The 13,849-nt window shown below is 48.1% G+C and overlaps 2 protein-coding genes across 5 annotated transcripts in view; both read right to left on the bottom strand.

The window, feature by feature from the left end:
* The window catches only part of GRAP2 (GRB2 related adaptor protein 2), a 104,543-nt gene extending 104,037 nt beyond the window's left edge, over positions 1-506 (bottom strand). Inside the window, exons 1-2 of the mRNA XM_085570405.1 lie at positions 401-506; positions 227-314 (exon numbers count right to left, since the gene is read on the bottom strand). The gene's annotated coding sequence lies outside the window, so the exon portion shown is untranslated. The remainder of the gene's footprint in view (positions 1-226; positions 315-400) is intronic.
* Positions 507-7,176: 6,670 nt separating this feature from the next.
* The window catches only part of CACNA1I (calcium voltage-gated channel subunit alpha1 I), a 167,174-nt gene continuing 160,501 nt past the window's right edge, over positions 7,177-13,849 (bottom strand). For all 4 annotated transcript variants that reach the window (XM_077783408.2, XM_085570383.1, XM_085570382.1 and 1 more), the window contains 2 exons: positions 13,252-13,448; positions 7,177-11,467 (listed from right to left, as the gene is read on the bottom strand). In XM_077783408.2, the coding sequence (XP_077639534.2) occupies positions 10,763-11,467; positions 13,252-13,448 (902 nt within the window). In that variant the 3' untranslated portion in view covers positions 7,177-10,762. The remainder of the gene's footprint in view (positions 11,468-13,251; positions 13,449-13,849) is intronic.

Here is a 13,849-nt window from a genome sequence, read left to right as displayed (position 1 = left end):
TTTCTTCTTCTTTTTTTTTTTAATGCAGAAAATATTTCTAAAAGCTCAAATCATACTTTCACAGCTTTTCGTTAATCCTGAGATTAACAGAGAAAGGAAAACATGAAGATTAAGTTAGCTCTGAAGTAAAAACATGGCAAAACACATAACAGCAAACTTTGCTCCTTTTGAAATGTGAGGAGTGAGAGTAAGCAATAAAAAAATTTGACAAGATGCTGCACTGTACCTGGAATTGAGTCCCAAAGGAAAGCATCTAACAGCGTTTGGTGCTTGTGGTGAAAGCAATACAGCAGCCTCATACTGAGAAGAACACACTGCGAGCGACCAAACACAGGTTTGGCTGGCACCAGAATTTACTACACAGCTTGAGGTCAGCATTTACAAGAGGAGGTTTATTTACTCTGATGGCACAGATACAAGATAGCAGCACCAAGGGATGGCCCCAGCCAAGCACACTGTAAAAGCAGAGAAACCCTTCCTCTGCATCTTTCTTTTTTAATTTACTCCTCAGGCTCCTTCATTACCTACTAAACACAAACACCCTGAGGTTGGTATCTCAGACCCCTCTTTATTGCTGCTTCCAGGTGGGCCTCGTCTGAGTGATGGGGAGCCCTTGGTGCTGGTCAGACCCCACCTTTCCTGTGTGTGGGGCAGTGCCCGGGGGGAGGTTACTGGCATTTCAGGTAGCAGGTGCCTGGGTATGGAGGTGCTCTGTGACTTCACAGTGAGCTCTTTTATTCCAAGCATGCATGTGGCTCTAAGGATGCTCCCGCAGTCCTGACCTGGTGCATGCTGGACTAAATAATAAAATAAAAGCAGCATCCTAAGGAGATGTCTCTTCACTAACTTCATCAGCATCCTATCCAGGGAGGCAAGGGATGCTATTGCATTTGGTTTTGTCTCCATAGAGGCTTATTTAATTCCTCACTTACTGAAAAGGCAAGGAGAACTAGGACAAAGGGAAGACAAGGGCTGGGCTGGAGGAAAGGGTTTGGAGGAAGGAAAAAGAGGGAGGTGCAGAATAAATGGAAAGACAGAAGAAGAAATGGAGAGAGGTCTATCCCAAACAGCAACAAAAATCTCTCATGACTGTCAATCTCTAGTTCCTCTCCTCCTTGTGCTGTCATTAGTACACAGCTCAAAGCTCAGCCAGTGTGAGGGAGAAACCTCCCTTCTCACCCAAGCTTCTGCAGGAGGGAGAGGGAACTCGCTGCCTAGCTGTCCAAACCTGTGTCTGCCCTGTTCTTCCCTGTGCTGTAGTGAGCCCTCCCGGACATGGACTTTTGGGATGTGCAGCAGGTCCAAATGTGGCCCCTTCACTCCACACTGCAAGTGTGTCCTGCCCCTGTCCTGGAGACACCTGAGCCCTGGAAGCCCACCTGTACATGATGAAAAGAGAAATAGCAGCTTGCTTCAGATGCTCCGGGTCAAAACCAGATTTTTTTTTTTTTTTAACAATGAACATACATCTCTAACACACTTGTGCCTACTGTGTCTGTCCTTCCCTCTTGAGTGCCAGCCTAGACAGAAGAGAAGCTTTTTAGAGTGGTCAGATGGGGCCTGGCAGAGGGTTCTGCTGGGCATGAGCTGTGAGCTCAGTGGAGGAAAGAATCCACCTTCCCTCTGTGAAGCTGTGCTGTATGTATGTGGGGGCTGTTTGCCCAGGATTGCCACTGACTGCAAAGGCTACCCAGCCTTCTGCCTGACCAGAGAGCAGTGGCAGTGTTAAAACCTCCATAAAAACAGGATAAATGTTCAAATGTCTCTGATAAAGTTTACCTGTGGGAGCAGGACAGGTACTGAGATATGGTGGGTAATCCAGAGAAAAGATTCAAGATCTTATCTGAACTGGTGAAGAGAGTAAAACCAGCCACTCTTCTGATTTGTCTGCAGTTACTACCTCTGGGTGCCAAAAATAGTAGGTAGGCCCTGGGATGGGGAAAGGAGACAGACAGGGACTTGCTCCATCCCTAGAATTATTTAAAGCTAGATTGGAGAGGGTTTTGAGCAACCTGGTCTAAGTGGAAGGTGACCCCACCCCTGTAGGAAGGAATTGGGACACATTCAAAGAAGAGCTGAAATATGAACTAGGAAACTTGTAGAAACAAGCTTGTAGAGTCCCAGAAATGTTGTTATCCCCTGCTTCCCTCCCAGTGGCTCCTGCAGTTTGGATGCAAGTTTGGTCTCTCCCTAGATTTCCTTTCCCGCAGATATCCCTGCACATACAAATCCCTTGAAATGGGAAACCAAGCCCCAGAGTCCCTCCCCACTCCACCTCTCTGGGGTTTTTACCCGTGTTACCTGCTGTGACTCCATAGTGCTGTGGCAGCAGCAGGGAGAGGTACAGCTCTGCTCAGAAACCTGGCAGGGTGGTCCCCTCCCTGCAAACGTGGCCACTGAGCCACACCGAGGAAAAGCAAAGCAGTGAGGATTCAAGGGACACAGTCCCTGTTCGCCTTTGGAGGGACATTTAAGCCAGCTGAAGAGGCAGAGGGGATGTGTGAGCATATCCAGCAGGATGAGCTTTATGATTTAGGCAAACAGTGTAAATGCTTAAGTACTTACATCTAATACTGCTCCTGGCACTCTCACAATGGACTCCCATGCCCAGCCGTGCAGAGCAGTCTCAGATGCAGTCTCACAGCAGAGAACTATGGAATTCCATCCTTCTGCCTAGAGGCACACCTGGAAATCTTGCACGTGCAGCGTGGCCTTCTCCTCCTGCCCTGCCTCCCCGCAGCGGGGGACAGGCAAGTGATGCTCAGCCTGTCTGACAGTGGCTGGGGATCTCTATGCCATGGGCATGGCACCTTGGAAGGTGGTAGCACAGGGTAGAAACATGAGGCAGGGGAGCAGGTGATTTGTTGCAATGTTTTGCTCAAGTCAAACAGCAATTCCTGACCAGACAGAGAAATGGAAGGTGTGGCAAACCTTCTCTTCCTGGCCCAGTGCTGAGCTGATGCTGATGCATGCTCATACGAGGGTAGGGGCTCTCTTACCCTCATGGGCTGTCACATGTTCCCACAGCAGCAGCAAGGCAATCACATTCCTCCTTCTCTCTCATGCACACTGATTAAAATCATGCTCATCACAAGTGCCTCAGCTTGAGCACCCAGCCCTTTAATTGCTGCAATGAAGGATATGAATGTAGGCTATTCTGAGGCCAGCAAAGCAGAAAATTAGCATTTAGCATGAAAATGATACCACTGCATCATCACCAGTGCAAAGCAAACAACACAACCAGCCAGGCTGCCTCTTTCCTTCCCTACCTGCATGCTTGGACTCATCCAGTGCTGCAACAGCCCCATTGCTTTCCACACACGTGGGACCCGTCCCTCTGAAGCTGCCACCAAGACTCAGGCAAGGGCTGCAAGGTGGCATCTGCTTGCTGACTGAGGTTTTGATGAAGCAGGTTTATAAGCACCTGGTGTAATAATCCTCCCTCAGATGTCAAAATGCCACAGCAGCTGCTGCATTGATTCCTGCAGTATTTACAGAGCAGAAAAATGCAGCAGCAAGCAGGGGTGAGGCTGGAGGGAAGAAACCTGCACCCCTGGTGTGTCCTGTCCCTCAAGGTCAATCAGCCATAGCAAGCCAGGAGTTAGATCTTCTTTTCCAGACCCTTAGCTCTCTCCATCATTACTGCAAATTCCCCTCAGGCCCTCTCACCCATTTGTTACCTAGGCTGGTTGGACAAAAAAAATCATTAAAATGCTGTGTCCACAGAAGCCTAAAAGAAAAGGCTGTTTTTTTACCAGTCAGGCTGGGATGGAGCCGTCATCTGGTAGACAATAACTAACCTTCCAAATCTGCCGCACTGTCCCACCCCAGCCAGGGCTCTGCACACTGGTGGTTTCTACAGCAGGGAGAGCTGCCATTTCCCTGCCTCCCAGTGTAGGTGCCTGAACATCCTTTCCCAGAAGGGAGAGTATTTCAACATATTTTGACATGGGTCTGTGGCCTCTTTGGGTTCCTGAGCAAATCAATGATGCTGAAGTGCTAGAGTTTCAGTTCTGATTAGCAGATGGAATAGCAATTTATACAGCATAAGGAGGGTCCTGCTGGTCCCCAGCAGTGCAAGTGCACACACACAAACACACAAGCGGTGGCTCCCACAGCCCCAGGTCCCCTCATGCCCCAGCAGGTGACCAGCTCAGCTCCCTGCCAGCCCAGTCCCCCCTTTCCCCTGCCCACAGAGGCAGGCTGGGCTAGCACAGGTGGCAGCCCAGCTGTGCCCAGCCCCTCAGGCTGTTTTGAGGCTGCCCCTTGTCCCAGGCCTACAGTACATGGCTGGACACGGGGCTCACTGCCCTGGGGAAGCAGAGACCTTTGCAACTCATCACAGACAGTGCTGCCCAGACATTGCCTGTCTCAGTGCTGTGGGCTCTGCTGGTGAGCAGTGTCCCGAGTCAGCAGTTTGGGCTGCTTTCATATATCCTTGAAAAAAGAGACCAGCGGGAGATCTGTTTATAAGCCACAACCACCCTGAAACAAGTATATGCCTACGCCTACGCACATACACAAAGCAGCAGTGACTATGGAAGCATATGAATAAATATTGAGCAGACACCAAGGGATTTTCAGAATAGTCTCTCTGTTTTTTTTTTTTTATTCAATGCCATGTTGTTTGTCGTTGGCTGCTTTTTTTTTTTTACCTTCCTGATTTATTTCCTGTGCCTGGGCTTACAAAACTAATCAGTGGCCAATGAAGACTAACAGTCGCATGTGTTATTAATTCTACATTCAGGGTAAGGTAATTCCAAAGAAATTACCAAAAAATATTAGTGTACAGGGAGGATGGGGTAGTTGTATGTATGTAGAGGGATTATACACATAAAAACAGATCTTTTATCCACACCACCCAATTTACACTGCACTCAGCTCTTCTTCTTAGAAATATCTATTATTAACTAGAATATGTGTGTAGATCATCTTGAAATGAACTCTTCATATGATTCAGATAAGGAGGCGAGAAAAGAAGTGTGTAAGTGAAAAAAGAAATTAACAGTGTTGGGGAAGTAATTGAAAGGAGAAATGGGATCACCCACTTTCATTCTTATCCCAGTGATTATTAGATGCAGCAAGGATGACAGTGGTAGTTTTAGAGGAAGGTCTACCTGGTGCTTTATTTCCAAAGCTGTGATAGTTCAAAAGCAAGTCTTATACCAAGGACTTGCGGGGTAATAAAAATGTTTGCCTGTGCATGGACCACGTACCTTGAGTACTTGCATGATGCTTCTCCTCCTTGTGTGTGGGTGGCTCTTTCCTAAACAGGCACTTTTCAGTTTAAGAGCAAATCTTGAATTAAAGATGTTTCGCTAAAAAATAGTTTCTCCTCCGACTGGCATCCACAGAGCCCATGGTATCACTGATCATTTGTTTTGAAGCAGCATCTTAGACTCTCTGAATGTTTCTGAGTGAAGAAAGAGTGACTGCCCTGCCTGCTTGTGCTGAGTGGTTTCTTTTTGAAGATACTCTGCCGAACTCTGTGAAGGAACAGTGCTATTCCCTTAGCAGCATAAGAAATAGAAGAACAGAAAGAAAGTTGTGGCAGCAGAACTATGAAAAATCCATCTCACTGTGGTCAGCACAAGCAGGTAACTTACAGTTCAAAAATGTCATCCAGTATGAGTCAGCTGAAGGAAAGAAAGGGGAAGGGCTGTAGGAAGAGATGCTCTGTTTGCATGGTGCACTAAGTGCACTGACACTGCCCCAGCAACCAGAAGCAGAACAGAACAAAACAACAAAACACAGCTGCAGCATCTTTCAAAGTTCTCCAAAATAATGCAGATAGTTAAAGCAGCATTAGACAGAAGGTTAATGTGCTCTGGTCTCTGAAAACGTCCTTGGAAAAACAGTACCTCTCCCTCTGCTATCATTCTGCTCTGTGGACCATGAGACAAAGGGAGAGTCGTATCTGTCAACTTTGGTGACTACAGACAAAACCACTAAGGAAAAATGTTTGTATTCCTCTGTGTCTACAGCACTGCACAGCAAAGGGGGAGTGTGAGCTGGAGCCTGCTGTGCTTTTCATGGCAACAGCCCAGCTGCTCATGGGAGCAACTGCAGGAGGTATGGAGTCCTCCCTGCTCTTACTGATGTCTTGGGCATGAAAGATGCTCAGCAGCGCTGCTGACATGCAAAGCAAGGCTGAGAATGAACCCTGGCGTTTGGCTCATCTTTGCAATCCCATGGCTGGCATAAGGGGAAGGGCAGATTGTTAGTGCTTACTGCTGCAGCTGTTGGAGCAAAAGCAGAGATGTGCTGCAAACCAGTGTCTGGGATGCTGGTTTTGGTAGCAGGGAGAGCATCTTCCCTGCAAACTGAGCACATCTGCCCTAGATGGGGCCGGGAGGCCACATTCAATAAATATTGAATAGCAGATTGCCAGCTCCAGCTCCTGTGTGACAGGATCTCAGTAAATGTAAACAGGGGCTTGGAAATATGCAGAAGAAGGAAAGAGTGCTAGAGAAGAAATATATATATATATATATATATATATATATATCTAAATGAGGTGGAAGAAATGAGTGATAACTCAAAGATATGGAGATAGTGAGTTCCTACTGGAAACCAGTCCCTAGCAAGGAACAAAAATAACATGAGAAAAGGAGAAGCAAGGCAGATCTCATAAAGCATTTGTGAAGAGCAGGGAATGGAGACTCTTGGAAAGTCAGGTCACATACAGATAAACGGAACTGGGTGTCAGACAGCCAGGTGCCTGACTTTGCAAGGTACCAAGCTCTTCTTACAAGGTTCACTGTGTTTTGTATCACAGCTAGTTAAAAAAATCCACAGGGTTTAATTTTTTCCTTCTCTGTAGAATTTTGTGATGAACCCAAGTGAATCCAAGTCACTTACTTCTGTATCTTCCATAATAAATGTTGAGATTTTAGTTACACTAGCTAAAAATAAATCTCTGCTTCTGATCTAGCGTTAGGACAACTTTTGCTCTCATTGTACAGTGGGTGTGCAGGGTGTATTTCCTGCAGGCACCTCACTGCCTGGGACCCATCTTCAGTGCCCCATCAGGTGGACAACTGGCCTGGGGTCTTGAGGATTCAGTCACCAGAGGCCAACCAGGCCACAAAACCTCTGTGATGCCCTTTGGGACCATTTTGAATGTGAGAGACATTTTGGTGGGAAAAGTACAAAATTCATTGAAACACTTCAAGGTTTTCTGCTTTATGTTTCTTCTATTTGAAAAATTATTTTCTTGCTCAATAATGGTTTCAGTTTCTCCCCTCCCACCAAGTCCTGCTCAGTTCATAAGAATTTCACAGAGGGATGGTGGTGTGCAGTCCTTTACACAGGCCTCATAAAATCCTCCAAAACAAAACAACCCCCCCCTACTAACGCCCAAATGGATAAAACAGAACAATATCAGGCTAATGACAGCAGAGAGCACCCTGGCAGGAACTGCCTGCAGTACAGTCCCTTGTGGGAAGTGGGGAATATTAGAGGCTTAATAGATGCCTGGGCAAATCTTAAGGTATTATCTGGGAGGTGGGTGGGTGATGCCAGAGGTTTTCTGTACCAACAGCCAGGCATAGCTGGGAAAGGCAGCTGTCACCAGGAGAAGGTGCACAACCTGAAGCACTGCAGAAATCCCCAGCAAAACCACAAAGTCCTTGCTGGGGTTTAGTGTTCTGCCGCTTCTTTGGGAAGGATAGATGTTTTCTGCTTCTTATTGAAACAGTAAATAATTAAAAGAAAGAGACAAAATAGTCTTTAAGGATAATCAAGTCTTCTGTTTCCATGGCAACCTCCTTCCTAAGCCAGAAGCCTTTTGCTCCAGTCATAGCGGGGAGGGTGAAAGCCCTTTTGCAAGGAGGTGGGTGAGATGGCACGACCCTGCTGGGAGGTGGAGACATCCCGCAGAGCAGGACTGCCATAAACCCCAAACCACAGGAGAAACAAAGATGTCACTTCCAGGGACAACTTGGAATAAGCCTAGAGATATCCATCCAAGGGGCTGTAGTCACCCCACGAGGTCACCACCACCATCTTTTTACCCTTCTTCCCTCCCAGCTATCCCAAGTGCAGGCCATGCTTCTCTCATGATTAAATACTGAGGTACTTTCTAGCACTCCACCAGTCTGATGTCTCTCTCATTGTTCAGCTGAAACATTTCACAGCCCCATACAACTGCCAGGACAGCTTGGAGTCCCACCTCCGTGTTCTCTTGTGATAAGATTCCAAGAAGCACTCTGTGCATTGAAGTATCTGGGGTTTCGATGGGTTTCAACTCCTTGGGTTTTTTGGTAAGCCCTACCTCTGGCTTCAAAGCAGCTCTGGGTTTGGGTCAAAGCCTTGTGCAACCCACATTCATTGTTCAGCCACTTAGTGACTGACTTCCTTCCCTGAGGATGTGAAACCATATGTCGTGTCTCTCTGCCCACGGGACAATGAGCAGGGGCAATTCACCCAAAGAACACCAGTGCAAAAAAAGCATTTAAAGACCCTTATTATTGCTTTAATAAATCTGTATTTGCATCCTTTCTGCAAGGACAAGGACCCAGGCTCTCCTGTCCTCTACTCACAGGTTCTGACCTCCCTGCAGTCAGCATGCACGCTTGCAACAGAGCAAATGAATTAAGTCTCCACAGTAAATATCCTTTTCCTGGCTGCTGGTTCCAAGTGATGTGCTTGCTGTTTACAACTCTGGTCTGTAAGATGCAGCAGCTGCTTTAAAGTCAGACAGGTCACAATAAAATCAGAACATCTTTTGTGCTGCCCTCTTCACAATGCTTTGTATGCCAGCTGGAAGACCTCTGTGAGGGCTGCAGAGGCCTTCTTGGTCTGACAGAAAAAATGGGACAGGGAGTCCTGCTCCTTCTCCTCATGCTTTAGGCATTCCTGTCTCCATTAGGCGGCTATCATCTCCCTCCTGCCCTTCCCAGTCTGTCTTCTCTGACACACCTGAGTGGAACATCCCTGGGGTAGTACATGACATCCAAAATCCTTTGTTCCCCTTGGGTGGTTGGTTTTCCTACCCACTTGCAAATCTGGGAAGGGTACAAAACCTTGGAGTTGCTGCAGGAGGAGATCCAGGCTGGCCCTGCCAGGAAGGAGACTTGTGCAGTTGTACCTCTGGAAAAGCAAGGAGGGATGCAACCTCTGGAAGCCTTGTTGCAACCACTTAGGGAGAGGATCATGCTGGACAGAATCTTGCAATCCTGAGGCAGGTCATGGTTTGAGGGGTCACTCTGACCTTACCCTTTAGAATTCTCCCTGCTTCCAGTGCCCTACAACGCAGAGACAGGGGGAGCTGCAGTTCTCCTCGTCCCTCTCACCCATCTCTCCAGCTTGTGAGCCAGTTGGCCTGGACACAGCACACATCAGCATCCTTACACTGGCATGCACACACAAACACACACACACACGCTCTCCATCAATATTTGCTGCTCTCCATGCCCATGATTGGCACTGATTAGGACTCTGGTCCCAGCTACACTGATGCAAATCAGGAAAATGCCAGAGGATGATGCTAGGGAGGAGACAGAACCGCCACTGAGCTGAGGATGTCCTTGCAGGGTCTTCCCACTGGAACTTGCAATAGGGTTAGCTCACAGTCAAGGGACTGACTGTTTTGTGTTGTTGAAGCCCCCTTTGCTTTTATGTCTTTTTTAATATTCTAGGTTTTGTATTCTTTTAATATCTATAGCTATAGATACAAAAATAACAGATAGGTTTCTCTGGGGATAATTTTTGCACCCTTGGGCTTTTAAAATAAAATATTACAATTACTGCAAATAAAAGGGGGGAAAGTTCCATTTCCTCTCTCCTTTTTACTTCCCCCTTCCCTTCCTTCTCCCACTCCAAATATCCCCATGAGCCTCATGATTTTTTTCCCTTTGTAGTTGTCTTTCTTTGGAAAATGAAAAAAACAAACCCACAAAACAACAAAAATAAGCCATGTAGTCTCCATCCCTCCTTCTACGAGTGTGCCCGCTGTGTTCACACATTTCCTTCAAAGCAAGGCTTTTCACCTCAAAACGTTTCCCTGTGGTCCATGGCTATTTGCTTTTCTCTGTTGCTGGGGCCAGATTTTCACCTGCTGTAAATCAGCATGAATTCACCTCAAGCCAGAACTCTGCTGCTTTACACCAACAGCATGTTTTGCCAATTTATGCTCATACTGAAGATCTGGCCCACAATTTTTAACCTTGGAAATGGAAGCATGGACAATAAAGAAGTTCCCAGAAACACACAAGGCAAGCCCCAGATGCTCTTCCCTTGCCGCTTACCCTGCTTCCCTTCCCTTCACCCCACCCTCATGGTTTGGTGTAGCAGCTCCTTTAGGCCCCCCATTTCTCTTGTTCCTCCTTAGCACTTTCTGAAATTCATAATCTCTCAGTAAAAAAAATAAATAAATCGATCTCTCTATATATGTATATGTATATAACTAAACAGCTGCCATGTAGCAGTCACCTGGCTGGAGGGTCCTGTCCCTGCCAGCCCCATGGCCTTTTCTTGTCACTATAGTCTCTGGGGTGATGGTCCAGGTCTTGCCCTCAGGCAGGACTGTTCCCGTATTGCTTGCACTCTCCCACACCTCTGAGGTACGGTACCAGAATATTTATTTTTTATATATATGTATATATATATATATTTACGTATATATATATATATTTATAAATTTTTGTTTGCCTGTTTTCTTTTTCTTGCAAATCCTTTGGAATTGCTGCCAAGGAGAAGCTAGTGAAACATGCTCCCCACGCCAGTGGCCGAATGCTCCCTCCCTGCACCGCAGGGACCCTCATCTGTTCCTCTTGCTGACTCCATCTCCCAGCTCCAGCTTGGAAGGGAGCGGGGAGCTGCGGTCCCCTGTCCCCAGTCTGCCGGGGCCATCCGGCTCCTCTCCTTCCCTGGGCGAGGGGGTGTCCTTGCAGAAGTCCGTCACCCAGGAGGGCATCGACAGGAAGCCCCGAGGGTCAACGGTGTAGAAGGGCTTGGCGTGGTGAGCGGCGGGGCGGCGGGGCGAGGGGCTGGCGTGGAGGCTGCTGGTGCTGCTGCACTTCTTCACCACGGTCAGCGCCGGCGGGGGCGGCGAGAAGAGCGAGGTCAGCGAGAGGCTGCTGAGCGTCTCCGAGGGCTCGCTGTTGTTGCCACCCCCGCGCAGGCTGCTGCCCGCCCCCTCCTCATCCGAAGGGTCCATGGAGTCGTGGTGGGTGCAGCCGGGGCTGGTGCTGCCGCCGCTGCTGTGGCTGCGCTGGTGGCGGCACAGGCTCCGCAGGTTGAAGAGCCCCCGGCCCCGCAGGCTCCGGCGGCGGGAGGCGGGGGACAGCGGGGCTGCCAGGGGTCTCTGGCTGCCCGCCGCCGGCACGGGGCACAGAGCCACCGGCAGGTCCAGGGCGCACTGCGGAGAGTCGCTGAGGTTGAGGCTGTTCTCCTCCAGCGTGGTCTGCAGGCTGCCGGCCGAGCTGCTGCTCCGGCTGTCCAGCGACGTGTCGCTCTCGGGGGACTGGGGAGCGGGAGCACGAAAACACAGTTCTCAGCAAGGAGGTGGGCAGTGGGCAAGAGACTTTGCCTTATTGGTTTTGGGGTGACTTTGGGATGTGAAAACAAGCCACCATTACAGAAAGGGGGGAAACTCCCTTCCTCTCGCTCTTCTTTGCTACGGAAGGGAGCTATAAACCAACCAATGGTACAAAGAACTAGACATGCAGCCTGCCATGGGGATTTCCTTCTGGGCAAGGAGGAGGAAAGATTTCGATATTTTGAGCTAATTAAATTCTGCCTCAGGATGAATCTGCCCCTCCCACGTGAAGTGCTCCACCAAAGGGAAGGGATGCTGTGTCTGTGAGCCCTGCAGCACCCACCCCTATGCTCTCCCTGAGCACTGATGGTCCAGGAGGCAGCAGAGCAGAGATTCCCTGTGGATCCCCATGCATGGCTTCCCTATAAACATGCCACACAGATTGTGGACACTTCTATCAGCTGCACAGGAATCAAAGGACTTCTGTACAGACCTCCTATTGCTGATTTTAAAAAATCAGCAATATATGGTGAGAGAAAAGAGGCGCCATGGTTCTTTTGACCATCATAAGCAGCAACAACCCTTTCATTTAGGGTACAAAGGTGGGGTGCCCTTCCAGCAGGAAGAGGAAACAGCCTTAATTTCCTTGTATCAGGGCTCATCTAGTTAAGCTGCATTTTAGTTGTTTCTAGGAAATTGGTCTGCAATCATCACTGGGACACTGCACTGGGAATGACAGCATGTAGGACAGGGAGCAGTCTCCTAAAGCAGTTTCCATAGTTATTCAACACAGTCTGTGTCAAATAATCAGAAGTTTACTAATTTTTACAACAGTTCAGTACTTTTGTCTCAGTGGTGTGCCAGCTCCAGGGCTCTACCTCTTTTGTGTCTTAATTTAAACGAGACGTTTCAACACTGCAACAACTCAGTCTCAGACCAAGGCTAAATTTATCCTTGGTGAATTTATACACATTGGTATTGTGCCAACAGTGTCTGTCATTTATAGGTGAATAACATGTGATTTTATTTTTTTAGTATGTCTGGAACAGAGTGCCCCTGTTCACGGAGTATCTTCCAAGAACAATAGCAGGGATCTCTTCTGGGCTTTCATCTCTGTGTCTTTTGTTAGTGAGAAATAGCTGCCTTTTCAGAAAGAGATGGCACCTTTCTGGGATGCGAGAGTTAAGTGGGCAGTGCAAAACAATGAGCTTAGGGACACAGTGTGTGGATGGGCACTAAGGGATGTGGAGATTGCAGTTGTGAAGAAGCCTGTTCCAATCAAGAAGGTGCATAATTTGGAGTCATGGTGTTAAGCAGATCCGAGGAGGCTGTGCAGCTGTCACCTCCCTGGCCCACACCATGGCTGCTGTGCACACAGGTGTCTGCAGCACATCCAGAGCCAGGGACCTGGGGGGAGCTATGGAGTGATGTGATTTCGTCTTCATGTGGGGCCTGTCAAACTATCTGTCAAACTATAGTTTGACACTGCAGCTGTCAAACTATTTGTTGATCCAAAGAAGAAGAACAAATGACTTCATGGGGTGAGAGCTATCCAATACCACTTTGTTATACTACCCTCTCTCCTCCCCTACCCTACTGCATTCTGCACTCCACTGTGCTCCTCCTACAGATCCAGGTTATCCAGGCTACTCAGCCCGTGATCACAGCTGTCTCTCTCCTTTCTCTGCTCTCCTCCTCATTCAGCCCCCTCTGTTTGGGTGGCATATGAAAATTGAGTTTTCCTAGCAGACAGAAGTGAGGTTCCTCACCTGATGGAGAAGTGAGCAGTTCACACCTGGAGATCTCAGTGATGCCCATGAGCCTTGCAGAGAAATCTTAGGAAGGTTGTGTGGACATGAGACTTCCTCAGGGCCTGTTTGGGTGGCAGAGATGGCTGGGTGGAAAAATTCTGTTGGTACAGGTAACAGAGGGGAAGATGCACCTGGAGAGAAGGGTCTGGGAGGGACTGACAGAGCATCAAAAGAAAGGGGAGGAGAACAGAAATAGAAGGAAAAAAAAGTTGAAGGGTCCTTTGATTTTATTTTGCTGCTGTTACACTGAGCAAAGTCTCAGGTCCAGCAAACAAAGGATATTCGGGAACATGCACTCCTGGCCAAGATGCCTCAGTCTGGCATTCACACTAAGGATCCCATTTTTTGCACAATAACTTGCACCAGACCTGGAAGACCTAACAGAGCTCAGAGCCATAAGGTAACAGGCCAGCTCTGCTGTTGCTCTCACAGAGAAATGCTGAGCTATACTTGATTCAAGTATGTATCACTGCCAGAGGACATTTATCCCAGATCCTGCAAGGCAAGGAATGAAGGCAGATAAAGTTTAGTGGTGGTCTGAGAAAGTTAGGGACCA

The sequence above is a fragment of the Lonchura striata genome, chromosome 1A (assembly GCF_050655825.1).
Source record: "Lonchura striata isolate lonStrDom1 chromosome 1A, ASM5065582v1, whole genome shotgun sequence".
In the NCBI taxonomy this organism is placed as follows: Eukaryota; Metazoa; Chordata; class Aves; order Passeriformes; family Estrildidae; genus Lonchura; species Lonchura striata.
Note: the sequence above shows the minus strand (reverse complement) of the source record. Positions and strands in the feature narration are given on the sequence as shown.